General features: G+C 36.5%; 1 protein-coding gene across 2 annotated transcripts in view; it reads left to right on the top strand.

The window, feature by feature from the left end:
• MATN2 (matrilin 2) overlaps nucleotides 1-27,302 on the top strand; it is a 61,331-nt gene that overhangs the window by 21,791 nt on the left and 12,238 nt on the right. For both annotated transcript variants that reach the window (XM_017730372.1, XM_017730371.1), the window contains exons 4-19: nucleotides 2,083-2,205; nucleotides 8,660-8,782; nucleotides 12,770-12,892; nucleotides 16,795-16,917; nucleotides 19,128-19,250; nucleotides 20,116-20,238; nucleotides 20,405-20,527; nucleotides 20,923-21,045; nucleotides 21,138-21,260; nucleotides 21,471-21,593; nucleotides 24,529-24,651; nucleotides 24,743-24,865; nucleotides 24,959-25,081; nucleotides 25,246-25,368; nucleotides 25,831-25,953; nucleotides 26,119-26,241. In XM_017730372.1, coding sequence (XP_017585861.1) covers nucleotides 2,083-2,205; nucleotides 8,660-8,782; nucleotides 12,770-12,892; nucleotides 16,795-16,917; nucleotides 19,128-19,250; nucleotides 20,116-20,238; nucleotides 20,405-20,527; nucleotides 20,923-21,045; nucleotides 21,138-21,260; nucleotides 21,471-21,593; nucleotides 24,529-24,651; nucleotides 24,743-24,865; nucleotides 24,959-25,081; nucleotides 25,246-25,368; nucleotides 25,831-25,953; nucleotides 26,119-26,241 — 1,968 coding nt within the window. The remainder of the gene's footprint in view (nucleotides 1-2,082; nucleotides 2,206-8,659; nucleotides 8,783-12,769; nucleotides 12,893-16,794; nucleotides 16,918-19,127; nucleotides 19,251-20,115; nucleotides 20,239-20,404; nucleotides 20,528-20,922; nucleotides 21,046-21,137; nucleotides 21,261-21,470; nucleotides 21,594-24,528; nucleotides 24,652-24,742; nucleotides 24,866-24,958; nucleotides 25,082-25,245; nucleotides 25,369-25,830; nucleotides 25,954-26,118; nucleotides 26,242-27,302) is intronic.

The raw sequence follows: 27,302 nt of genomic DNA, 5'->3' as shown, positions 1-27,302 counted from the left end.
TAATTTCCAAGAGCTTTTGAATTGTGTGTAATTTTTCTGCTGGTGACCCATGCACAGTAGCCCTCAATATGCTCCCTTCCTACAATTTTTCAAAGCCCTTTCCTGCATTGCTTTACCTTCTTTTTTAGCTATGATTTCTATTAGTTTTCCCCACTTACCCGTCACACATGATTTCTTTGTGTACCTGCTTTGATCATCAGTCAGATGATACCAGATTGCAGTTTAAGCAATATGAAAGGGAAATTAGTCCTTCAATGTGTTTGTAGCCTTTGGGTTTTTTACATCACCAAACTATAAACTGATTCTAGCAATTAGCACTGGAAATCTGAGAGTCATCAAAATGGCCTTAAATGTGCTAGGATGGTGCAAATCATTGGTGAAGGAGAGAGATGATGCAGTATCAGTCTAGAGAAGGTCAAACCATTACATCTAAAACCCGCACAGAGACGTAACAGAATTCATGAGGTTAGGGAGCCAAGCCTGGACAAAGGGGACACCTTAGTTCTGGAGGTAGGGGAACCACAGCAAAAGAAAAATGCACAGTCTGTGAATATTTTAGTTACCTTCACTAGCTGTTAAATGCCCACAAGTGCACAGAGACAATAGATTCCTCACTTGACATCTAAGTAAAATAAATCTTCATCATGTTTATGCAAAGTACAATACATGATCAACATAAACCAGATTTATTTATCTAAGGTTTGGATGTCTTCAGCAGCTCTTCCATGAACAAATACTTTCCTTATATACATAATTTAACACTTTCTGAATTAAATAATGCAGAAAAGATGAGTGGTATGTACCTAGTGTTATACTCTCTTTTCATTCTTTTTGTACCTAAAGTTAGACTCTGTTTTTATTCTTCTGCTCCCTTTTTTTTTTAATGTTGTGAGAATAAATGCTATCAGTACGCAGTTCTTAAAAGCCCTTAACCAAATGGCTTCAATCAGTAATGAACTGACAACTTTGCTTCAGGCTGGGAAATGGTTTGTGTGTTCAACATAAAATATTCTTACATTTGTTTAATTATGATGCTTTTGCATCCATGAAAGGATGCTCCTTTCGTGTACTGTGGTCTAACTTTTCTAGAGAAGAGTGTTTGTGTCAGATAATGGGTGTTCTTTACTTATTACACTGTATTTGTTTGTTTAACTAATCTCTCCCATTCTTCTCTAGAGATGCTCAAATCTTACATTAATAAACAAAATAATACAAAAGAGGAATGTAGCTGAAACAAGCTGGAAAATTATCTGTTTGTGGCTGTTTACACTGGAACAAAAGAGTTAAGCGACTGTTTGTGCTGTTCATCATGCCGCTTGATATGAAGCAGACAGCTATAAAAGAAAATTTGGTTTTGCTTGGCTGATTTCCTCAAACATGTTCCAAAAGCCTATGTTGTAGATGTAAATGACCATTATGTGTTGAGCAGTCTTTGAGCAACACAAAGTACTCTGCTTTCCAGAGCTTTCGCTGGGGAAACTTGGGGTTCTCATAAAGCTTTGGTCCGTTAAAGAGAAAGCCCAGTGTGCTTGATTTGGCTAGGTGCTGAACTGACCTCTTTTGTCATGGTAATTTTTTTTTATGAGATCTTTCGCATGGAAGGGGTAACTTGCTATGGTATTTACATAAAACTGAAAAATTCTAAAACTCAGAAATGAAATATCCCCAAGTTTTTTGCTGTTGTGTTTTCCTTTCCTTTTCCAACCTTGTCATCATTTATCTGGTTATGCAAAAAAACCCCCCAAATATACACAAATAAACCCAATTATTTCTCTTTTTCAAAAAAAATCCCTGAAGAATGCCCTTTGAACTTTTTAGAGAAACATACATCAAGCAACTCTACTAGGCACCATTGATCCATTAATAGTCATTGCCTTCAGCTGAAGGGACAAGTGCTTCAGCTTTGAGTGACTGATCCTATTGGCTTTCAGTGTTTGATGGAACATTAGCATGATCTGTGTTAAAATGAGCTCACCTCAAAAGAGCTGTCCATAGCTTCCTGCAATTTATTTTTGATCTATAGTCTACCTGTGCATTGTAGAAGGTCAAAGAATTTCATACTCATGCAATTATGTGTTGTAGCTCAGGACCTTTGTGCTGTGGAGAAACATGCCTGTGAGCAGATTTGTGTGAACACACCTGGGTCCTACGTCTGTCAGTGTTATGAAGGGTATGAACTTGATGCAAATGGAAAGAATTGTGTTGGTGAGTATGAATTCAGCAATTCACATTTATCTCTTGACACAAACCAAAGGAAAATTCAATATAAATTAGTATCCACTTTAGCCATAGACAATGATGTTCTCCTGCGTGAGTGGTAGATGAGAAAGAACACATAATTGACATGTTTGTAGGCCTTTACTAATAATGAATGGTGTCTTGGGAAAATTGTTCCAACCAACTTCACACAGAAAGTAATTTTCTGTTTTGAAACAACGCACCCAATGTTTTTGAGATCTTTTTAGCTGGCCAGCAGTGTACTGGCATGACATATGTGGCCATTAAAAAAACAAAGCCGGACAAACTCGGTAACTCCTCTTCAGACAGAAGTTATGCATGGAAAAACTTGAAAATTGACAATTTCTTGATGTTTTTTCACTTGATTTCATGGTCATGTGAGGAGAGATTTCAACCCCTTTTTGGGAAGACGACTTTAAGGAAAGTTTAGCCACGTTAAGGATCCATCTACTATGTACCTTTAATTTTCACTGTTGGCAGTAAGGAAGTCAATATCAGCTCCAAGAATTACAGCTCAAAAGAGAGAGTGTGAAAATATGGCACAATAATTTTTTAACACAAAACATACTTCCCTACCTATTACTCTGTAAGTATCTCACTCTTCTTCCCTGTTTATACATGGTAAATACTTCTAGTATAATCTCTTTTCCAAGCCTATGCACCTATTCTTGTAAACTTTTCATACCGTGCTACCTTTTGAGAAAATACTGTCTTCTGGTTTCCACTGCAAAAAAAAACCCCAGTGAGATCTGGATATTTGTTAGGTATTATCTTCAGGCAAGCACTTAGATGCATGCTGAATTTCAAACACATATTGAAGTCCCGTGGAAATGAATCCAAGTGAATCCGTGGCCTCAAATCTGCCACAGGCCATCACAATGGTTTTGTCCAACACCCTACACTTTCTTGTCGTTTTAAGACAGCTCTAAAATATCTTTCTCTTATTGCCTTCAAAGAGCTATTGGCTTGCAGGATAACCCTGTTTTGAGATGCAAAATAGGTGACAATTTATGGAACTTTCTGCATGTAGCTTCACATGGGACATACAAATAAGGTTTTGGGGTATTTTAGGCCTGGGATAACATGAGGTTTTGAAGAACATTCTTCAGAAATGTTTCCTTTACTTGTAGCTTCATGATTTCAGTATAGGGGTATTTAAAGGTCTCAACATAATTTGTCTCCAGAATAATTTTGCCTCTCTTGTATCATTTTAAGAACCTGCTTTTTGAAGCCAAATTGTTTTGAAAATGCAGATAATACTGATTATTTAGGCAAGTTTTTATGTCCTGGCCCAAATTTCTGTATCTAATATTCATCTAACAACCTTAGCTGACCCTCTTGACCTTTACTTGTATTAGGATAAAGGATATACTTCTCTGCTGTTTATTTGACTATATCCTGAGACAGAAAATTTGTGACTTCTGTTGGTAGATTCTTTCATCCCCAGTTCTTTCCTACTATATAATCTAATCAAAAATATTCACGCTTAGTGTCATCAGCTGTTGTTACTATTTTCTATTAAGTTGGAGTTCCTTGACAGCCAAGATATTCTTACCAGGAGGGTAGCTACCAGAGCATCATTCTGGTGAAATTCTTAGTATGTCAAGTCTAGTATTATCCTCTGTAATAAATACAAAGTCTATTTTTGTTATTTAAAGCTTCAAAATATTTCTATGCCATTTATTAAATTTTTTGCATTGGTATGTGTTTTTTGCCTGTTAATAACTTATCTGCAAAGTCTGGGGAGAGAGCTGCTTGGAGGTGTGATACATCTTTGACCTTTTTTTTTCTACCTCCTCACTGACTCTCTTTGGCATGAAGAGATACAGGTTTATTATAAGCTCTATTGTTGACATTTAAAGATATCATATTCTCTCTTCAGTTATTTTCAAATTACAGCATGCATGGTTCACTATCTTGAATTTTATAGCAGTTTTTCTTCTCCACTTGATTTCTATTCATTTGTACCTTTTAGCAACAAAGCATGAATACATGCGATTCATACCAGTGCAGTAATTAGCAGTATTAATTGGGATTTTAAAGCACATTATTAACATCTCTATTTTTTTTTAGTTTTCTTTTGCATTTGCGTATTTGGCCACTTAACTTTTTAATTTCTTACTGACGTACAAGAATGGTTCAATGTATATTAATTATATTTGATCTATGCAGAACTTAGTTTCTCTATATTTCTTGAACAGGAAAAGCGTGTCTGGGTAACTTATGATTTTGATGCTAATTTGTCTGCCAATCCTGTTGTCAGCCTCCAGGATTTGACTTTTCAGGTTTGAACAATTTGAGATTTTTGAGGAATATGCTACTACTAAGAATGTACAGCTTCTGCAGATGTGATCACCAACAAATAATCATCCTTCCTGGAAAATTTTATAAGGGAGACTATGTATAGTACTGAATCAGCAGTGATAACTCTCAGTTTTCATTACTCTTAAGCTAGTTAACCCTTCCTTTCTGTGAAGTATTTATTATCAAATGAGCAGGATCAGAAGAAAGATCTTGATGTACACCTATACTAGAGATCATTGAGAACAATAACAATTTTGCAAAAAGCAGTGACTTCATTAAGGTTACTGTCTCCTCCCCTTCCAGAGAATGAAAAGAGAATTTCAGTAGGAAATACACTTTGTGGTATTCTTGCAAAGAGTCAAAAGTTTCCATCTAAGATATCTAAGGCTTCTAAAGTTTGAACTCCAGCAAAAGCGAAGGAGAAAGTGCCAAAAATTCTTTTCACAGGCATGTTTGTTAAGATTTTTCTGATGGGCTAATTTAAGGATCAGTGGTGATACTAATTGCTTTACTGATATGTGCCAGCCAGTTACCTGAATGGCAATAATTATATGAAATCTCACAGCCAGAACTCACAATGTATCCATTCAAGCTGACCACTGAACAACCAACCACTCTGAGAGTTTGTAATGCACAGTTTATGCACAAATTTGTAGGCTAAACAGTATTTGAAACTGTCAGCTCAGCAGTAAGTATGGATGGCAGGGCACTATAATTTTGCCTTTTTTTGAGCTGTTTTTCACATGGACAAAGTTATGTCAGTTGAAGTTTGGTGGTAATGAGCCATCCTTTCTCCATCATGCTGCTGGACACTCAGTCTCTCCACCTTGGTGTTGCTGGACATGCTGTCCTCTCTTTCCTGGCAGTAATGCTAGACTGTCTCCATATTGCTGCAGCTGCTGGGCTTGGGTCCTCTTTTCCTGGCAGTGGTTTGGCTGCTGGCACTCTCTGCAGTGCTGGCACCTCTCTGTAGTGCTGGCACTGCTGGATTTTTTTGGCTGCTTTTTAGATTCTTACGAGTCTTCCATGAGTCTGCTCTATCTTCCCCCATCTTCTTTTTCATCCTCCTTATGCCTTTACTTACTCTGTCCCCTTTTTCTCCTACCCTTCTCCTTAACTTACTTCATTCTCCCAGGCTTGAATAATCTGTATAAACATCATAGGGGTAAAACAACCATTCAAGAGAGAGGTGACCCATGCAGTCCATGGTTCAGAGAGGACAATGTAAGCACCCAGAGTGCAGAACTGGTAACTGGAAGTAAAAGATGGTTCTCATCACTTACTAAGTAAGTTTGAGAAAAACAAATACGGAACAAATACGCAGAGATGACAACTCAATTAATGGTTTGCTCACTAAAAAGGACACTAATAATTTGGAAAAATTTCTTATTGAAATAGACATGAGATAAAATTAAGAACAGTGAAGTCTCTTAAGTGTTCACATTTTAATGTATATCTTGTGACTCAGCATAGAAATATGAAAGTAGTGAAACTTCTATTAATTAAGAAAATATTATTCTGCTTTGCTCTTATACAACCTGTATATTTTCTGTATACCAACTAAAGGATTACAGTACTTCAGTATAAGACACACAAGTTTATGAATTTTCTCAGAGTTTTTAGGACGATTTAACTCCGTGGACAACTTACCTACTTGCTGACTGGAATGCTATTGACAAGTTTCCCTTCTAAACAAGTATCACCAAAACGAAGCATAAAGCTGACATTGAAATGAGTTTATAGATCAATTACTACTGTCAGTCTGCAAGGCTAAGCCTGCCTGTAAATAGTGCAATTTGTATATAAAAATATTTGGAAAAAAGGGAATAATACTTATCTCCAAAAGCAACTGTCAAGTGAATGGTCTTATTTCTTCACTGTGTTAATAGAAAGGCATTACTTAAATTAATATGCTCATTGTTCTTACAGGCCAACAGACCTGCTTCTGAGAGTCAGAGCTCAGAAGGCTACAAAGGCTAAAAAGCAAGCCTTAAAAAATTAGTTATTAATTTTGTTTTTTTCCTTTCTGTCTAAGGTATGTTAGCAACTGCATAGCCATGAGAAGGTACAGTTCTTCCCTCTAGAGATTGTAATCTGAAAGTGCTTAGGGTCAGAGTTGCTCAGATGCTCATAATAAAGCATTCTGAGCCTTGTTCAGTTGTCTCTAAAACAACAAAACTGGTGAAAGAGCTGGAAGAAATGTTCTGTGAGAAGTATCTGAGGACTCTGGGTTTGTCTAGTTTGGTGAAAAGGCTAAATGGGCAACCTTATCTCTCTGTACAGCTTAATGTGGAGGGGATGTGAAGAGGGAGCTCCATTCTGAGCTCTTCTCCCAGGGATAGGGCATGTGGGAAAGGTTCAAAGCTGCACCAGGGGAGGTTTAGACTGGACATTAGGAGGCATTTCTTTACTGAGGGTGGTCAAACTCTGAAACAGGCTTCCTGCAAGAGGTGGATGCTCCAAGCCTGTCAGTGTGTGAGAGGCATTTGGACAAAGCCAACTCTGAATTGGTCAAGCAGTTGGTCAATGGTCATTGTGTGTCTCTTCCAACTGAGTTTTCTATTCTCACTGTTATAATCATTAGTTGGGCAGTTGTAGGTATTGCAATAGAAATTAATTTTGTTAAGGTTTAAATGCAGAGGAGGAGGTGACTTTACAGAGACATTCATATGGGCTATTTCCCAGGCATGATGCTAAATAGAATATATTCTTTGGCCTACCTATTTCTTAATGTGTCTTTTACACACTTGAAAATGTGCATGTGGTTAGAATTAATATAAGAGGAAAGCTAATTGTATGACACATTATATCCCTGAAACATGTACTCAGTAAATAGGTTTTAGTATGAATCGATTCACTCTGGAAACAGGAAGGTGCTTGCCAGGAAAATGGTATCACATGGTAGCCAGTAAGTAGTTTAATTTGACTTGATTCAACACAAATATTCTGAAGGGTTAAAAGAAATTCTTTCAAATTAACTGAATAGATTATTTGCTTTCCTGACTAGATGATCTTGACTAAACATAGTAGCACACCTGAGTGTGCATTATTTACATAGGTGGGTCACTTGAAGAAAGAATTGATTTCATTAAAACAAATTACTGCTTCTTAAAGAAATTTGTGAGGCTCAGCAGTATAAAGTAATGAAAAAATTTACTCAGTTGGCAAAGAGGAACCTGTCTTGGTATGAAACGAAGCACATTACTGTCTTCTGCGGAAAGAATCAGATATACTTTCCTAATGTAGGCCTGGCTGCTCTTTGCAGGCAGAGCACCAGCTTTGTGACTTATCTTTAATTTCTTCTAAGACTTTTGTTGTGAAGATGAAGCAAGAAATTTTAAAAATCCTTTAATTTCTTTAGCAACTTTGAATGGGCTTGACAGAGTAAACTCTGAAGTATTACTGTTTGTCAATCTAACTTCTAAATATGGATTTGTGTAATAAATGACCAGACTTATGAAATAAGTGACTGGACTGCCTGTGATTTTTTTTTTCTTTTTTTTTTTTTTTTTTTGTAAAAGGCATTATATAAACAAAATATCAGTGGTGAATGTCAGCCTGAAGCTCTCAGGCTTTGTAGTTGTAGCTGCTTTGTACAGAATAAATCTGGAGCACATTAGAGGGAATGAATGTACTGGGACAGTCCTCAGTGTAGAAGATTATGCCAAGATTCTCCTATATACTCAGGCTACAGGAACAGCTCTTGAGAATTAATACAGCTGGGAGGGAACAAAGGAAAAGTAGAGCAATTCCAGGACTGGAACTTGAGAGACAGAAGACAGAACTAAATCAAACAAACTTTGCTATGTCCTGGCCTACAGTGTGAACATCTGGACAGAGTTACTGAGGCATGGTTTCCAGATCTGAGAAAACATGTTGAGAAGGCTCCTGACAATCTGAGAGTTGATAAATGTTCAAAGTTGAGAAATGATTCAGGACTCATTTAAAATCTGATTTACCAACTGGTGTTGTAAGTGCACTACTTTTTGCAGACAGAAATTACATCAGCTTTTCCTTTTTTTTTATAGCTACTGTGTGTCACTAGTACCATAATATCTATGCATAATAGTTCTGATTTTTTTTTCTAATTGCACATGTTGGTCTTGTTCTTTTTCAGTTGTAGACTACTGTGCTTTGGATAACCAAGGCTGCCAACACGAATGTGTTAACACTGAAGACTCCTATTACTGTAGATGCCACCCAGGCTTCATTTTAAATCTAGACAAAAGAACTTGCAGAAGTAAGTTGTGATAAAGTTTAATTATTAACAATTTGCACTTATTCTGTCTTCCAGCTGTCAGCAGTAATACTCCCACTGCTCCTGGGAATGCTGAGTAATGCATCAGGTATAGAAAATGTCGGAGTGCTCTGGAAGCCAAAGGTCTTGAGAGCAAAGCAAGCTGTTTTGAGGGTAGAGCTTAAGGGTAGGGGTTCCTCCTATGAACAGGAAACTTTTAACATGAAATCCAGCTCCTTTTCAACAGCAAAAAGCCAAAGCTTTGTCTTGGATTTCTCCTTGATTATTCGCCTTTTTTCAGTTAGAATGTAATCTCCCTAGCTAGGTAAACAAACAAGTCTGCACTAGACAATTTGTAATCAGTTTCCTTTGTAAAATGATTTAAATTATGAGTAGTTTCCCAATCAGAAGAAACATTACAGTCTATTTTTCTGTGGATTTATCTGCAGAGTGAGTTCACTGATAGCGTGACAAAGTTCTGGTAACATCAGTATCTTCTGCTAAGCTTCCATATTACCACCAGCTTATAAAAACTTCATGGCTTTGCTTGTTTGTTGTTCGTCAAATTTGATACCAGGCTAAAAAGATCAAAAATTACTGGAGTTAGAATGGACATAAAGTGGAGGGGAACTGACCAGAAAATACTCATGCCAAGGCTTCCTGTAATTGGGAAAAAAAGCTAATACCTCCACAGTGTTTAATGTCATAACTCCCTTTTAGGAAATGTCAAGGGAAAACCTGAATGTACCTTTCTAGTTACCTTTCTTCATAAATGTGGGCTTTGATAAAGAAATAATACTACTGTACCTATAAGCAGGCAAGCTCCATTAGTTTTAGATGATTGCGGCTGCCAGTGGTGAATTTAACCCATATCACTGAATAATGTATTCAAACATTATTTCTGAAAAAATGCATCAATATATGTTGTTTTCACAGGCTTTGGAGCATTTCAGTCCTTCTGATGAGAGACTTGGTTAGCCTATAGACTGTATCTGTATTGTGTACTATGCTTGGTATCTATTTCACTTAAATTTAACACTTGGGAAGAAAACATGTAATCCAGGCTGTACATGTGTTCTTACGATCAACGGAAAGAGACGTACACTTCTCAAAGGTGATTGCTCCCAATTCTGACACAAATTTATGGAATTGCCTGTATTTTCCTTGAGCATGCAGGGCGCCTGGATGACTTGTTAGACTGGACACATAATTTTTAGATGGTCAGAGTCAGGGAAGATGAAATTTCTGCTTCCCAAGGGTCAGAGTATGGTTTGTAGTGGTTAACATAAAGTGTAGATTGTATTAACACTCCCATTTGTCAAGTATCTGTCAGCTAAGGGCTGGCTAATTATACTTCCACATGTACTTCCACATCCATATATATTTGAAATCTTACTTTAATGTGCTTCCACTGCCCAAGCGTAAGTTTTTGTTAATTTCTTTGATTTAAGAATGTGGATTTTAAGCAGTGTTTTGCCTTCCAGTTTGAACTGAAGAAAGTCCTTAAAACTGCATAAACGTTTCTTATACCTTGACTGATTTTTAGTTTATGGCCTAACTGTATGCATTATTTTAAGATGTTTAAATTGATGATCCACAGAATGCTGACATCTGAGGGAATGTTCTGGGAAACTAGTATTTCAGTCTTGCCCTTTCTCTATCCTCTATCTGTTGCTTGAGACAGTATATTGGGCATAAATAAGCATAAATAAAACTTACTAAGCCACTTTTCCTTATGCTTGATATCTTCTGAGCCTTGCTAATAAATTAAAGCATGAATGAAAGAACTGTGTAGCTCTTAATGCTGTGCAAGTCAAAACAGCATGAGAGCTCTTCAGAGCAAAAGTGTCCCCTAGTTCCCATGTTATGAATCACACTGCGTTTGAGTCAGCATAAACGTTGCGAACAAACAAACTACAGATCACTGGATTTAAAATGTTTGTGACTTTAAAACTTTTAACATAAATTTCTACATATTTGGCTTATGTACTGAGTCTCAGGGATGATGGCCAACTAGCCAAGACCCACACCCATGCCAGACAAGTTCTCTGCATCAGCAAGCAGGCCTGAGGCGCCCACTCCCGAGATCTCATGCTTGTCTCAGAATCCTGACTTCCCTTTCAAAAACAGAAAGTAAGCCTTTATGCTCATGGCTACAAAGAAATACTTGGAAATGTAAGTGGTGTCAGTATGGTCATGCATATCTGACAAATGTTTTCTCTGGGAACTATTCCAAAGTTCTCAGAATGAAACACAAGGAGCAATGCTCATGAAGGCAACCTTGCCAACACCATCAGAGTGCCCTATGGCTGGAAGAGCACAGCAAATTTGGTTTATCAGTGAGGCAGGTGGAGGACATTCAAGCTACTATTAAGGAGACTTCTGCCACTCTTGCTGCTCCCTTCAAGAGAACAGATGGCAGCTTCTCCTTGTACTAAGGGGTGCTGAGCCTCACCTGTTGCTCTTTACGAATGGCCCATTTGAATTCTGGATGGGTTCACGTAATTTGTAGCTGGGCAAGGCTCTGTTAACATCATTAATCTGGGCTGTGTTAATGAAGCCCTGTGAAGTGTATTTTTAGTGTCCCAAACAGAATAGCCTCAAGGTTTCAACAGAAATAACAATACCTATTTTTAAACCCTTGTGGTCATCTTCAGAGTCAGTTACCCAAGAAAAGTCTCTCCTGCACACTTGAGTGAGCAAGGATTTGAGCAGCTAAATGCATCACAGCACTGAGTAAGTCCAGAAGGCATATATTCCTCTGGTGCACACATGTGGCTTTTTGGGTTCTGTCTCTTCAGTGCACTCTTCAACAACCTATATTTTCTAATCTTCATTTTAGTGAACAGATAAGATATCCTCATGTTATGTATATGTCTATGTGCATACGCTGTCAAAAAAAGCTTTGGTAAAGGAAATGTTAATTAATGTTATTAATGTTAATTAATATACAGAGTGGTGTTCATAAATTATAAAATAGTCCTTCCGAGTTTTCTTAGATAGTCACATTCCACTTTGTTTATTCAGTAAATATAGATGGTTTATTATCACTAAGGGCTTTCATCATATATGAAGACTCAATTCAATTAACCTGCCACAGATCCAAAGAAAGAACTGTCCATGCCTCTTAAAGCAAATCACCTCTGGAAATAATTAACTTCTGGGAACAAAACCCCCTGAGTTTTCAGGTTGTTCAATAATGAGGTGTTCAAAAGTGCCTGGATATTTTGTGAAGTGTGATTTACGTAATTTGTGACTTGTTTATCTACTTCTAGCCGTGCTGAGGGGTTAGGACCATTTTTCACTAGTATAAATTAACCACACTGACACAAAACTAAGTGATGGGCGCACACTGCATCTAAGTGAATGTCAGATTCTTTGACTTCATCAATAATGATAAACTCTATATGGAAATATCTCAGTGCTCAGTGCACAGTTGCTTTCCTTTCTAAGGTACTTTATCCAGTAGTGGTAGCTGTTTCTAGACTGCTTTTCTTCTCTTTCATGGGTATATTAAATGGAAGAATTGTGAAGCAAGCACTCAGAGCTGTTAAAAGCATCCACACTCCTGATGACTTGGTTGGCCTGCTGTGATACAATGAATGGCATTCAAAAGCATGTTTGTGTGTGTATTACAGATCATGTCTAACGTGCTCTGAGTGAATAGAGGCAATTTTGATGAGACAATGTTTGAGGCTTAGCTGCAAAATATTAAGAAATATTTAAGATTCTAACTTCTCTACCACATGAACTTCTGTTCTTGAATAATTCTTTGTAGTATTTGTCAGGTGTACCTCAGTATCGGAGATATTTGGAAAAAAAGAAACATTTTATTTTCATGGTTTGAAACAATATGGTAAAACACCAAAATGGTGCCTAAGGAAAAAAAGGCAGAAGAAAAGAAAAGAAAACAAAGTAACTCATTTTTACCTAGTTTATTTCTGAGAAATTATATTACTCACTGACACAGACGCTTTTTTTTTTGTTTAGAACCAGATTATTGTTCTCTTCAGGACCATGGTTGTGAACAGGAATGTGTTAATACAGATGATTCCTATTTTTGTCAATGCCGAGAAGGGTTTAGACTTAATCCAGATAAGAAAACATGCAAAAGTGAGTAATCCTTTAGACATAATAAAGTTCATCTGCTTTTATTTCTTGAACCTGCAGTGAATCGTTTCCCTTCTGAAAGGATGGAAGTTTTCTCTGTAATTAAGGTTGAAACAAATGTTTTTTTATAAACTTGAATTTTAATTGAATGAATCATGCTGGGAAAATATACATTTTGCTGCCTTGTAGATTACTTTGTATATTAGACATTTTTGAAGACTTTTATGGAAACCTGAGGATTAATGTAGGAACCAAAATGACTTAAAATAAGTTCATTACTTATTTGAAACTTTCTGGCCTTGGCTTGTAAAAAAACAAGCAGCTTATTTCGCCCAGTTGGTTTAGCCAAGGACAGATACATTTAATCAGCTTGGAAATGTGTTGAACAGGCAACATAGCTATCAAAATCAACTTAGAGTCAGACACAAAACTTCACAGTTTCCTAAAAAAATTGTAAAAACAGCATGAGCAGTGTCAGTGTTATAAACCAATCACACATAATATTTACTTTAGAAAGATTTAGTGCTACAGCTCTTCTTGAGTGGGGCCTGGAATCACAGCAGATTTTTAATGTAACGTGTTCAAGTTTAGGGAGAATATATTCAGCAAAATGAAATAGCCTGATCCTGTGACTCATTTGTTGGGGGGAGAAAATCGTACTACTGGTGTTTCATGAATATTATAAACTTGTCTGGAGCAATCTAATTCTATTTCTAGACACTCATAAAATTTATCTGGTTTTGTTTCTGGTTTTGTATCTGGTATTTTTGTTCAGTCTTAAAGATACAATCTCACAAAGCATTTTCGTTTGCACAGTGCTGTTTTTGCAGTAATCCATGCTATTCTGCTTTTTATTATCTATATGGTATTCTAATACATTCAGATTTTTATAGATTCAAAAGCCTTGGTAAGCAAAAGAGCAGCATTGTATAAAATACTTATTGCCGAGGATGTAATTGCAAATTAAAGGCAAATTGTAATTCCCATTGGGGGTATTTTTCCTTATAGGACTTTGGATTTGGCTGCAAATCTGGTGATGTTTCCAAGATGAAGCTCCTATTCCAAATCTTGTTGTAACAAGGGTCATGTTAGCTAAGCTAAGCTTGTAAAATAAAGCAGAATATTTGCATATATGGCCTTTTCAGAAATCAGGGTCAATAGATGAGTGGTGACAAGAACCAGGCATTCTTCCTCTGCCACCACGTGTGACTTCTGATGACTACAGGAGGAGATCTAGGGGGTCAAAGTGAAGCATTACATAGCTGAGTGTTTGCAGTCTGGTCTCAGATCCTCATCTCAGTGTCAGCTTTAGTAGGTGTCCAAAGCACGGAATCCAGTATTGTTTAAGTGAGCTTTTCTAAGCTGTTTTACTTCAGAAACCCTTATGGCTGGCTTCAGTTTTTCTCTTCACAGAAGTAAACTTCTGTGCTTTAGGTCAGCATGACTGTGAGCATGAATGTGTTAACATGGAAGAGTTGTTTGTGTGCAAATGTCATCTCAGATACGCCCAACAACACCATGGCGATACGTGCAGCAATGAGTGTGCCTCATGAACTGCAGTGACTAGTTTACTGCAAGGCAGAGGTGTGAACAGAGTGAGAAAACACTCCTGAGTCCCTTTTGAGATATTTGAGTCATGCAAACCTATGTTACTGCAAAGTCCACCACAAGCCAGGCCTAGTGAAGTAATGCGATAGTGAGATCCCTGATCCAACAGAGAACTAAAGCATCATTTTCTCCTATCCAAATAACTGGGGAAATGTGTTCAGCCATTTCACACAAAGGCACTGTCTGACACAAGGACAGTGCTTGCTGCTGAACATCTGTATTGTTGCTATGGGCTGTGTAACACGCAGCACACCTCATATTGCTGTATGCTGATATGTGGGGATATGAAGAGACCCATCTCTTCTGTATGTTTACACCTTCAGTGATCCATTCAATGAAATGTCCTCTTTTCAGAAGAATCTTGCTAAACAAAGGATTGGTGTTGGCCCAGAGAAACCCAACAGCACTGCCCACTTGGCATCACGCAGTTTTAGAAGATAGTTTTGTTGCAGAGAACCATTTTACATATCACCTAAAATATTGGCAGCATTTTTCCCCAATGTACTTAAAACATACTTTTCCAAAGGAATACTCGAATTAAAAAAAAAATCACTGAAGTCACTGAAATTTTTAAAACACTTGATAGGAGCGGGAATAATCATTTTTAAATAAACTGTGGTAAAGCCGTGTTTAAGGTAACCTAGATGTGTTGCAACTTTTTGACAATTATAGTTTAAGACTTTCTCAAGCTGGATATCTAAAAATTAGTATCCTAAGACATTTCTTGTCTGTAAAAACGGTGAGCCTTCCCCAGTCATTTTCCCTGTTTGCATTTTTTTTTTTTTTTACACATGTAATAAAGCACATGTGATCACAAAATTTACAATTATAGTGATTTCCAAAGCCTGGTAATCAGCACCTTTGTGATTATTGCACTCTTTGAAAGAGTGTATTAAAAAATTCTGCATGAGATCCCCAAGTACTTAAATGTTAAAAATTCATGTTGTTGTGTGGGTGTTTGTATTGAAAAGATGGAGCCAAACAGATGTAATTTTTCACAGAAAATATGGGTATTTTCTTTTTTTTTCCACTTTTTTTTTGTGCTCTGAGAAGTTACACAAGCTTCTTCATGATGATGTGAACTCTTGGAAAAAGGAGAAGGTTCCAGCTGGAACTTGCTTTAGCTAGTAAAAACTGACACCTCAGCTTCATTTGTTCAAGCCTACGATGTCTCTCTATATATAATGGTAAATCTGGACCAGTTACTGCAAACTCGTTGCTTAGTTAAATAAACCAATAAACAGAAATATTTAGAATAAGTGATTTAGCATTAAGTACAGATTTATTTTTAATGTAAACAAATTGCTGCAGACACGTCTGTTCACATCTGTAAACTATTTGCAACTGGAGACATGCGAGACTGTGTTTGTGTCTGAGGGAACTCCAATACTTTTGATCAAGTTATGCTAAAGTGATTTGGGCCTATATAACTAAAACTAGACATTAACAAACCAGCAGGAAAACACTATGAGGAAGTTCAAAGCTTTTTTCCTAAAATGTCCTTCTTCTATACTCACAGAGTCAGCAAATTGCATAGTACATCTGCAAGCGCACGTATCTCACCCTACAGCTTTGCTGTCCACTGTGAGGAAATATATTTTTTAAACCCAGTTCACACCTCTCTCCCTTCCCCCACCTTTTGTCTTTCACACTAGTTGCATACAAGACTTAGAAGACATATTCCATTTTATCTTACTTGGAGTAGGAATAGGGAAATCAAAGAAATTGAATATGTTAAGACACTCTCACTCTCATAATTTCTACCTATCCCTCACTAGGCTTTAACTGCTTGAACTTGTTGGCAGGTTAAAGTTTTAAATTGGTGATTTCTCATCTTGTTGAAAAAAGAATTTAGTCTTTATGAAACAATCTGAAAGCCATAATTTCTATTTCAAAAATTACTAATACTCATATTTGCTGAGAAAATTTAATGGTGAACATAAGAGACTGTCTTGTTTTTTAAAGAAGGAAAGCATGATTCTGTGGGTAAGACCAGACTGGACTTCAGGGTTCTCCCTTCTCTCCACTTCATGATAGTTCAACCACATCGCAATTTTTGGCAAGGGAAATCTGTTCTTCACCAAGTTTGCTATCTGCCAAGTGGGGTTGTTGAATTAATTTCACTTAGGTGTTGTTAACTCAGGTTTCTCAAGTAGTCGGAGATACTTGCGTAAGTAAAAAGCTGTACTGATCTTTTCCCCTTGCTCTGCAAATGTATCAGGTACTAACTACAGTGTCATAGTTTGTGTATCTAAGACACCAATGTGATTTCTTCAATCATTAACTCAAATCAATAGGAGTGGACCACTGTGTTGAAAGCAATCATGGCTGCGAGCAACTGTGCCTAAATACAGGTGACTCCTATGTCTGTCAGTGCTCTGAAGGATTTGTCATCAATGAGGATCTAAAAACCTGCACACGTAAGTCTTGCGAGAACATCCTTCATTTCAGTTCCCTTGGGAATGGTTTCTGTTTCCATACAGGGTAGAGGACTCGTCTTCAATTTATTCTTACAGTCTGCATTTCAGTAATACTTTAATAATTATTTGAAAGCAGAAACAGAAAAAGTATTTAGGAAAGAATACTTGTCAAGATAACTCTTACTCCTCACATATTCAGAGAAGGTTTGGGAGACCTCTTCATCCCCAGGTGTTGAGGATAATTTTTCAGTCACATGATAAATGTGTCTGACAGGTCATCTGGACAGCAGTGTCCCCCAGGCAGACTGCACCGCTTTACCTGGGGCAAGAGGAGAACTGATAGCCCCACACTGAGCTTTAAATTTAGCATGGGAATCCTTAATAAGTGAGCAGAAGTTGTCCTGGCAGCTCTCTGCTTTTTATAAATCTAAGGATCATTGAGAATTGATACAATTTCACAAACAGTTGAATTGCCTCCTTCACTGGAAAAATAATGTATAGAAAGGGCGAGAAAAAGAAGGATATGAGTGCATTTTACCTGTTGACTTTTTAGACCTCTTTGGAGAGAGTCTTCTGTCCACTTTTTCCACAAATTTTGGAGGTACATTATTTTTCAAGCTTGTAGAGTGTTGGAGCAGCTCCAGAGTTCATCCTTTTTCTTGCTCTCAGGCAACACAGTTTTAAGAGAAGTCAAACTGCAAGTCCTCCATCACAAAAATTATCTAAACAGAATTGAGGCAAATCAGCAAAGGCAGTTTGCCTTTGTATTTATCCTTGTGTTTGCCTCCATAGTAACCTTTTTAGCCCCATCCAATACCTTGACAGACTTTGCTTCTGTCTGCCACTGCAGCTCTCTAAAAAGGGGCAGACAGTAACACAAAAGTATAATTAGTGTATGTGTAACAACAATAGGGTCTACTAAAACCAATTTTTTTAGATATTTATCTGTAGTACCACTGAAAATTTAGAAACAGCCAAATAATGGAGTTTTATCAACTTGCAAATGGAAAATCCCTTTTCCTTTGTAGTAACAAGAGATAATTTTCATTCCTGAGTTATTTTCCTCCAGGCTGTACTTGGAAGCCTATCAGCAGCAGAGTTCAAGAAGCATTTGGACAACATTCTTTGGCAGATAGTGTGAGTTTTGGGGCTGCTCTGTGCAAGGCAGGTAGTAGGATGTTGACTGGTCCTAGTGAGTCCCATCCAACTCAGGATATTCTATGATTCTATGAAAATGGTGCTGAGTGCAATGAAACTGAGCTTTTTTCAATAGCTCCTCTTCTCATAACCTTGTCCTCATATCTATTTAGGAAAGATCTGTCCTGTTCCTGAGCTCTAGGTGAGATGCTGAAACCTCGTGAACATTTTTAGGCTACCACGAAGAGAGTTTTGACACTTTGTAATATCCTGAATGAGCAGCTGAATGGAAGCATTTAACATATACCTCTCCTAGTGAGAAAACATCTGGGACGTTTACTGTCATATACACTGGCTCAAGTATCTTAAGAAAGCTATGGGAACACCTGAATGGTAACCAAATCTGTACCCTAACAAGTCATCACAAAAAAGTAAGTGTGTGTAGCCAACAGACAGTAGAAGTGCTGCTTGCAAAGTCCCAGGAGCCCTATGTCTTTCTATTACAGAGAAGAAACACTTGGAAATTTGAGATGAAAAGTGAACCATATTTGACAGTACTTGTCATTTGCAATTCTTTGTAAAAGCTTGAATAGCCCAAGCCAAATCCCACTGACATCTGAGAGGTTTTCTTCTTGCTGCCACAGGAACTGGGTCAGGTCCACAAGTGAGTTCTGGGGACTGCCACCTTCACTTTAGGCCATTTAGAAACTATTTAAAGAATGTTCACAAGGTAGCTTTTATGTCTTTGCCAGTGTCTTATATAAAATCTTTGCCAAAGTATTTTGTTTTGTTTTAATCCACTTTAATCCAATCCAGACATGGACTCTCTTCAGCTATGTTAAGCACAGAAAAGTATGATTTCTCAACTCTGCTTAAAGCAGTCAATGAAAAGTACATCACTAGGACCTCTTACAGTTTATTGAAGCTATATAATCAGATGAGAAACTGAATTATTGTTTAAGCAGTTCAATATACTTACATTTACTTGCTCATATGGAATGCAAATACTAGAGATGAAAAATAATCAAGTCATTATTGGTTAAATGTTTTAATAATTTTGATTGCTCCTACAGGAGTTGACCATTGTGCTCTAAGTGATCATGGCTGTGAACATTTGTGTGTAAATGGTGACAGATCTTATACTTGTCAGTGTTTTGAAGGATACAGGCTTCGTAACGACAGGAAAACATGTAAACGTAAGTTATTATTGAGCATCTCAGAGTCTAATATTACACACATAGAAGAAATCTGTAAGGTAGGATTGGATTGCCTAAATGCTGCAGTGCAATGTAATTTTAAATGTTCAAGGATTTCAAGAGGTCATATTTCCTCTTTGTTGTCATATTTGCCAGCAGTATGCCAATATCTTGGATATGCTAAGGCATCTATAATGGTACTGAATGCATACTTTTAGGCACCTGAATCACACCCTAAACATCTGTGCCATTTAAAAAGTAGCCCTGAAATTGGACAGCTGTGGATCCAAAACTATCCAGAGCTGGGATGACTGTAATTTTCTTCTAAAATTTCAAGGTAAAAATATATAATGTTCATAAAGTCTTACCCAGCATGAAGCTTGCAACATTATTAATGAAAAGTTCATTTTGTCCAGCATGGGATGAGGATGATTGCAAAAGAAATATCATAGTTATATTACAAATTTGACTACGTTACACAGTTATGAGGAGTGGCAGATATCAAGAAAAAACCTAATAGTAAATTTTTCTCAACTTTTATAGCATAAGTCACTAAGTGATCAGAGAAGAATCATGAATAAGCATTCAGTATTTTGTAACTGCAATCCCCATAATATCTAACATGAACATCTGCTGTTCAAAAACGTTTACAGAAAAAAAATTAAAGGCATCCAGATATTACCATGATGAATGAAAAGCTCCTTGTTCTTAGCTGGTGTTTCACAACATAACCCTCTTTTGTTATTCTGCACAAACAGAAACAAATTCTGCCTGTCTGAAAAAGTTAGGATACACTAAAAGCAAGTCAACTTTGAACATGCTTCCCTTAACTAACAGAATTTTTTATATATGAAATTATTCCCAGGTAAAAATGTCTGCAAATCAGTCAACCATGGCTGTGAGCATGTTTGTGTTAATTCTGACAATTCCTACATCTGCAAATGTCGTGAGGGATTCATACTGAGAGAAGATGGCAAGACCTGCACAAGTGAGTGACTGGTATCTATTGTCCACTTTTGCATGTACAGCAGGCAAGGAAGGAAAGGGGTATTTTTCACTTCTTAGTGGAAAAGAAGCAACAAACTGCCTTTTGATAGCTACATTTCTTTAACATATTTTCATTCAAAACCTACATTTATATCAATCATTCCCAGGACAGGACATCTGCAAATCAGTCAGCCATGGCTGTGAGCATATTTGTGTTAATGGAGATGACTCGTATGTTTGCAAGTGTCATGAGGGTTTTCTTCTGAGAGAAGATGGGAAAACATGCAGAAGTAAGTACTCTGAGAATTACTCACAGAATTTTATCTACCGTATGTATATCTGAGAAGCATTCAAACAAATGCAACAGTTTACTGTCATAATAAAGGAGTAGTCCTCATATGTATAATATAGGAGTAGCATTTATATTTTTATACATTTAGACCTACCAAATGTTTGTGAGAGACTCTGTGGACAAAAATAGCATATTTTAATAGATCAGCTGACAGTCTGGAAACAGAAAATACTCAGAAATTTTCAGGTATCAAGAGTTAAGTGTTTGCTGCCTAAAATATTACGTGGAATTTATTCCAGTGCTATCAGTAGACCTAATGAAAGCTGTTACTTCTCCCTGCATGATACATTTACTGTAGATGTGCTTTAACCAAATATCGTCAACTGTTCTCAGATAAAGACATTTGCAGTTCAGTTCACCATGGCTGTGAACATGTTTGTGTTAATGCTGATGAGTCCTACATCTGCCAGTGTTATGAGGGATTTGCACTAAGGGAAGATGGAAGAACATGTAGAAGTAAGTATCCTTCTCTTTAGTAGAAGATTTTCTTTATAATCTGTGAATTTGTAGATGTATTTTAAATATGGCAACCTTATTTTTTTTAACAGATAAAGATGTTTGCAATTCTGTTGACCATGGCTGTGAGCATATTTGTGTGAATACTGATAGTACATACATTTGCCAGTGCTATGAGGGTTTTGTATTAGGAGATGATAAGAAAACATGCAAAAGTAAGTTATTTTAATGTTATTATATTTTTTATATTTAGACACCTACAGAAGAAACATATTATTTAGAGGCAGTTCTTCTTATAGGAGATTTTGCCTACAAAAAGGAGAATAAATTCTTTATTTACTAGGAGATTACTACTGTTAGTCTTTAAAGTTTTGGAAATGTTCTGATTCATCAAACTGTAGTAAATAAAATCTGATTATTTCTAGATAAGGACATCTGCAAATCAGTCAGTCATGGCTGTGAACATCTTTGTGTTAATAACAATGATTCATACACTTGCCAATGCCATGATGGATTTGTACTAAGGCAAGATGGGAAAACATGCCGAAGTAAGTAGTTTATTGATGAAAGAAGGAATTTAATTTCTGTCTTGTTAGAATATTATTCACTGATTCATAGTGGCCAGAATGGAATATTTTTCTCTATAGATCACAAGACTTAAATATGAATTAAGTATTGTTTGAACTAAAGCTACATTTCAGAAAAATCAGCCAATTTTAAGGTTTGAATGTAGGTTTTAAAATGTGAACTTCATTTCCAAATTATGAATGTTAAGTTTTAATCTTGAGCATAGGATTTTGCTGCATTTTACTGTAATGGGTTGAAGTTCTAATTACCACTGTGTTCTTCTGTCTATATTCATGCAGATCATGACTTAACTTGTTCCTTAACCTCTTAGCATGTTCTTTTGCAAATGATAAGCAAATGAAACTCCTTCAGGCTTTTTATGTTTTCTAATCTTTTTATAAATCTTGCTCCCCTAAACCTCTGCTATTTATCAGCGTCCTTGTGGGTGCACCGCAGTGAAAGAAAGTCTTCTAAGAGAAGACATAGCAGGGTCCAGGGCAGAGGAATAATAACCCATCTAATTCTTATTTGAATGTACCTATCTTTTTTTTAAATCATTTATCTTTTGTTTAATCTTTTTTTTTTTGACAAAAGATAGTCTCTGACCAAAATATTCTGCTAGCACTTGTGTTCAGTTAGTTATCTACCATGATCAAAAGTTGTTTAAGATTCTCAGTATTACAGGTGTCCCATGTCCTATAAGTACAGCCTTCATTTTTTGTTTCTAAATGTATATCCTTAATTCTGGCTATTTTAAAATATATATGATTTTCTGTTACTCAAAAAGATTCATGTTACCTTCTGTCAGCAGCTGCTTTATCTTTATTTGCCATTCTCTCAAAAGCGGAGTAATCTACAAACTTTGGTTATTTTGTGTTTTATCCTGGGCTGTCCATAAAAATATTAAGTAGCAGAGGAGCAAGGCAAATTCTTAGAAAGAAAGCTACTTGATAGTCGCCCATTTACAATTGGTTGTGAGGACCTTCCCTAGCCAGTGTTAACCAATATAATGTTGTAGTCTGTTTCCTTAATCAAAATAAATACCAAGACTGCTGCCTTTCTGAATGTTCCACTGTATGAACAGCATAAGCTTTAAGAACCAACCTCATCATCAATTAAGATATTTATATAATTTTCCAGGATTTATTTTTCTGTAACACCAAGCTGACTGATGTTAGTCCTCTTCCTTTGATTTTACTCTGACTCAAGTTCCACATTATCTATTGCATTATTTTAGTGCAGATCAATGTCAAACTGACAGGCTTACAGTGAACGACTCATATTTGAAACACTGGAACCATAGTACTATTTTCAGTGTGTGTGCATACACTGGGAATGGAGATAGCTCAGTGTTTTGGGGCTTCCTCAGAGTTCTAGGAGTTACTGAAAATTAACACTAAGCATCCAAGACATCCTTCAGAAACCTCTTTTACAACTCTCTGCTGCAAGTTATCTGGAGTTACCGATTCAAGAATATGTGTGTGTGTATGTGTGTGTGTGTGTGTGTGTGTGTGTGTTCAGTAGGTGCTGTGTGACCTACTTCACACAGTGTGAAACTCTTCACTCCAACAGAATCATCAGTAACCTATTTCGTATCGTCAGATCTGAATACACTAGAATTTTTTATATTTCTGCATTGAGATTGGCAACTCTACCTTTCTGTCTATTAATTAATAATACATTGTTTGAATGCTTTTTGTTCCTAAAAGTATTTAAATAATGTATTCATACTACCCTTTATTTAGTTGGCTATGTACTCCCTTGTCCTTTTTCTTATTATTTCAGTGTTTTCAAATTCCTAATATTTTCACATTCAGTAAATACTGTGAATGTTTCTTTCTTTCAGTCATTTTTCAAATCTTACAGCTGTTTTCAACCTCAATTTCTAAATTTGGCTCATATTTGCTTTCAGCTATGCAAAATTCATCCTTCTGAAGTAATAGAAGGTGGGTATTTGATTCTGTTTATAAACAAGTATGTCCAAGTTGTACACAGCTGTGTATAAGCAGATGCTAATTTTTATTTACATTATAATTTCTCTTTTATCCACTATGACGGGATCTAGTTTAGATTGCCACATCTTAAATATAATTATTTTTGAGTTAAAAGATTGTCTTATGTAGTAGTTTTTGGAATTTTTGTTTTGGTAGCAGGAGATCCCCATGAAATTTGGCTCAGATTGAAGTTCTTGTAAAAATATAAGCCTCAAGAGTCAAGTTGAACTTGGCTGTCAGGACTCTTCCACTTTTTGTGTAGAGGTAGTTCTCCCTTAGGAACTGATATTTTCTTTTGTGCTGCATAAAGAAGAAAAAGGGAATGCTGATAGATTGCTCCACTTTCTTCTGCACTTTCTCTCCATCTGTCCTTTTTGAAGAGGTTTTAACCAACTGGTTTAACATTGCAGTCATACAAAGTCCTCGCATAAATTTTCAGCAATCCAGTTAGATTTTCTTTATCGTCTTAAATAAGTACTTCCTAGTCTTTCAGGTTTTGTTTATGTAGACTCTTGGCACTGATATAAGGATTTTAAGACAATGGTTAAATCATGTCCTGTGGTGTTTTTTTTAGTTTTGTTTTTACCAGCATGAATTTGTGCTAAATGACTGTACTAAATTATTCCCTCCTTTCACTCTTAGTGCTCTTAATGTAAAGTCCTCCTCCTCCTTAATCTAGTCAGATTAATCCTAAAATGGTTTATTTTCAGTTGGAGGTCATCCAAACCATGAAGTTCTGGTCAGATGATAAAGAATTCATATGCAATGTAAGATAGGATCTCCACCATTTAACTAGCCAGAGATTTGCTTTCAGTTACAAGCTTCCATCTTTTTTTGCTTGTAGGATTAACCCCCCAGTCTTTGCATTTATAAAAAAAAGTTTAACTAGCAAGCCACATAAATATTATCTAACTGTTCCTAGGCAAGGATATTTGCAAATCAGTCAGCCATGGCTGTGAACATGTGTGTGCTAGTGCCGGTGATTCATTTGTTTGTAAGTGCCAAGAGGGATTCCTGCTAAGAGAAGATGGAAAAACTTGCAAAAGTAAGTAGTCTGATATTTATCAACATACTTATCTGCAGCTCATGCTTGTGTAGAAGTGCACTAACCAGCAAAAGCTGTCATCTGTTTTTAGATAAAGATTTTTGCAAATCAGTCAACCATGGCTGTGAACATGTTTGTGTTAATTCTGGTGATTCATATACCTGCAAATGCCATGATGGGTTCCTACTGAGAGAAGATGGGAAAACCTGCAGAAGTAAGTAGCACAAGAACTTGATTGGATGAATTACACATATAATAATGAAGGCCTCTGCTGATGTGTGCTGACTGCCAACTCTCCTGTTTGCAGACAAGGACATTTGCAACTCAGTTGACCATGGCTGTGAACAAGTTTGTGTGAATACTGGAGATTCCTACATCTGCCAGTGTCGTGAAAAATTCATACTGAAGGAAGATGGAAAGACATGTAGATGTGAGTAACCTGAGCTATAAAAGTATGATTTTATTTGAGGCTTTCAAGTGTTGTGGGTGCAAGTACACGTGTATGTTTGTGACTTCCAACTATTTGGGCTTCTTAAAATGATACCATGTCTCCCTAACAAGCCTCACCTCACAAACCCTGTCCACTCTTCTCAGATAAAGATGCTTGCAACTTGGTTGACCATGGCTGTGAACATATTTGTGTTAATACTGATGATTCCTATGTCTGCAAGTGTCATGAAGACTTCATACTGAGAGAAGATGGAAAAACTTGCAGGAGTAAGTTATTTAATCTTTGGTTTGTACTTCCTCATCTGTTAATGAAACACACTACACAACAGTAGTGTGTTATTTGTGTCTTTATTATAGAATCAGCTTCATGTAAGTGAGCTCCTTCATGAAGAACTATTGCCAAATTTTTTATATTTAGTGAAAGTTATTTACTTAGCTAACTGTGCTAAATACAATTTTCATTATTCCAAGTTTAAAATGTCTGCAAAACAGTCACCCATGGTTGTGAACATGTCTGTGTTCCAACTGGCGATTCATACATGTATCAGTGCCACAAGGGATTTATATTGAGGCAAGACAGGAAAACATCCAGGAGTAGCTGAAACTTTCATGGGGAATACGTTTTTGAGTCTTAAAAGAAGTAACAGACTAATTTCACTCAAGGCTTGTTCATGACAGTTTTGTATTTGAAAAATGGTCTAATAAGGGAATTCTCTTAACAATTCTCAGATAAAGACCTGTGTAAATCCATTGAGCATGGCTGTGAACATATGTGCATTAATAATAACAACTCATACAGCTGTCAGTGCCACGAGGGCTTTGTTCTGCGACGAGATGGGAAGACATGTCGATGTAAGTAACTCATCATGTCTGTCAGCCACTCTTCTCTGGCACTGCTACATAAATAAGCAAAGATCTCATACTCCTTTGTCATCTGTTCTTCAGATATCATGTTTGGAGTCTTTGAATTTATAAAATGTTAAATAGAATACAGATAAATACTTCAATTTTTCCTAGATAAAGATGTCTGCAAATCAGTTGACCACGGCTGTGAATATGCTTGTGTTAATAATGATGATTCCTATATTTGCAAATGCCAGGAGGGATATGTACTAAAAGAGGATCAGAAAACATGCAGAAGTAAGTACATTTTATTTAGAACACATTTGTTTCTTTGATTTCTAAAATTAATTTACTTCACTTCCAAAAAATTATAGAATCATAGAATGGTTAACGTTGGAATGAACCTTATTGAAGATCATCTAGTTCCATCTCCCTGCTGTGGGCAAGAACACCTTCTACTAGACCAGGTGTCTCCAAGCCCCATGCAACTGGCTTCGAATACTGCTGCAACTTCTTATTTCAAACATGATATAATATTTGAAAGCTAAGAGCATATGTGTGTGGCAGAAAATGTCTCAAACCATTAACTTGATGCCCTCCTAAACAAAAATCTATCAAATTGGAAGAGTTGTTTTGGCACAGTGTTGAGTAAAATAATAATTCTTTTGAAACATCAGGAGAAAGCCAAAGGGGAATCTTATTATCAAGGAATGTGCATTTTAATCAGGTTCATATACTGTGGATCTTTTATCTTAAAATATCATTAATTCTATTTGCTTATCTTTCAACATGACATGCATTTATCTCATAATCTCTTAATACTTGGAGGAGAAATTCTACTGGAACTGAGTAAAAACATTTATTCTGCTAAAAATGGATGCCTTAGTTGAGGAGACTGTGATTACCAAAAGAACGGTAACAAGTTCTCACTGTTCTCAATCCTAACAAACACCATGCACCATGAACTGCTGCCCTTTCTTGACTTACGCAGTAGTATTGAGGTGGTTGTGATATGTATATTCATTGCATTTTCGTCACCTTAGTACATGTGAGGTGTCTTTTTCTCAGCGGACTGCAGAAAGGAATTCTTGAACAGTTTTAAAATAGATATTTTGTAAGAAGAAAAGTCCAGGCTGTAAAGCTGAAAATCCCTTATTCGTATAGTGGCTTGGTAAAAAACATCTCCAGTAATTTCTGCAGAGTAATTTCTGCTGCACAGTTCTCTTTCGTGTAGTGCTTACAGCATTCTTCCTGTACAAAGATCAGAGATGAGTGGAGGTCAAAGTTTATTTGGTCCAGACTAAGAAGCAAATCTTACATTCCTTAGGGTGGCATATTCTTCTGGAAACTACATTGAT

The sequence above is a fragment of the Corvus brachyrhynchos genome, unplaced genomic scaffold (genome assembly GCF_000691975.1).
Source record: "Corvus brachyrhynchos isolate BGI_N302 unplaced genomic scaffold, ASM69197v1 scaffold302, whole genome shotgun sequence".
Classification (NCBI taxonomy): domain Eukaryota; kingdom Metazoa; phylum Chordata; class Aves; order Passeriformes; family Corvidae; genus Corvus; species Corvus brachyrhynchos.
The sequence above is the reverse complement of the archived record's forward strand: the minus strand, read 5'-3'. Positions and strand labels throughout refer to the sequence as shown.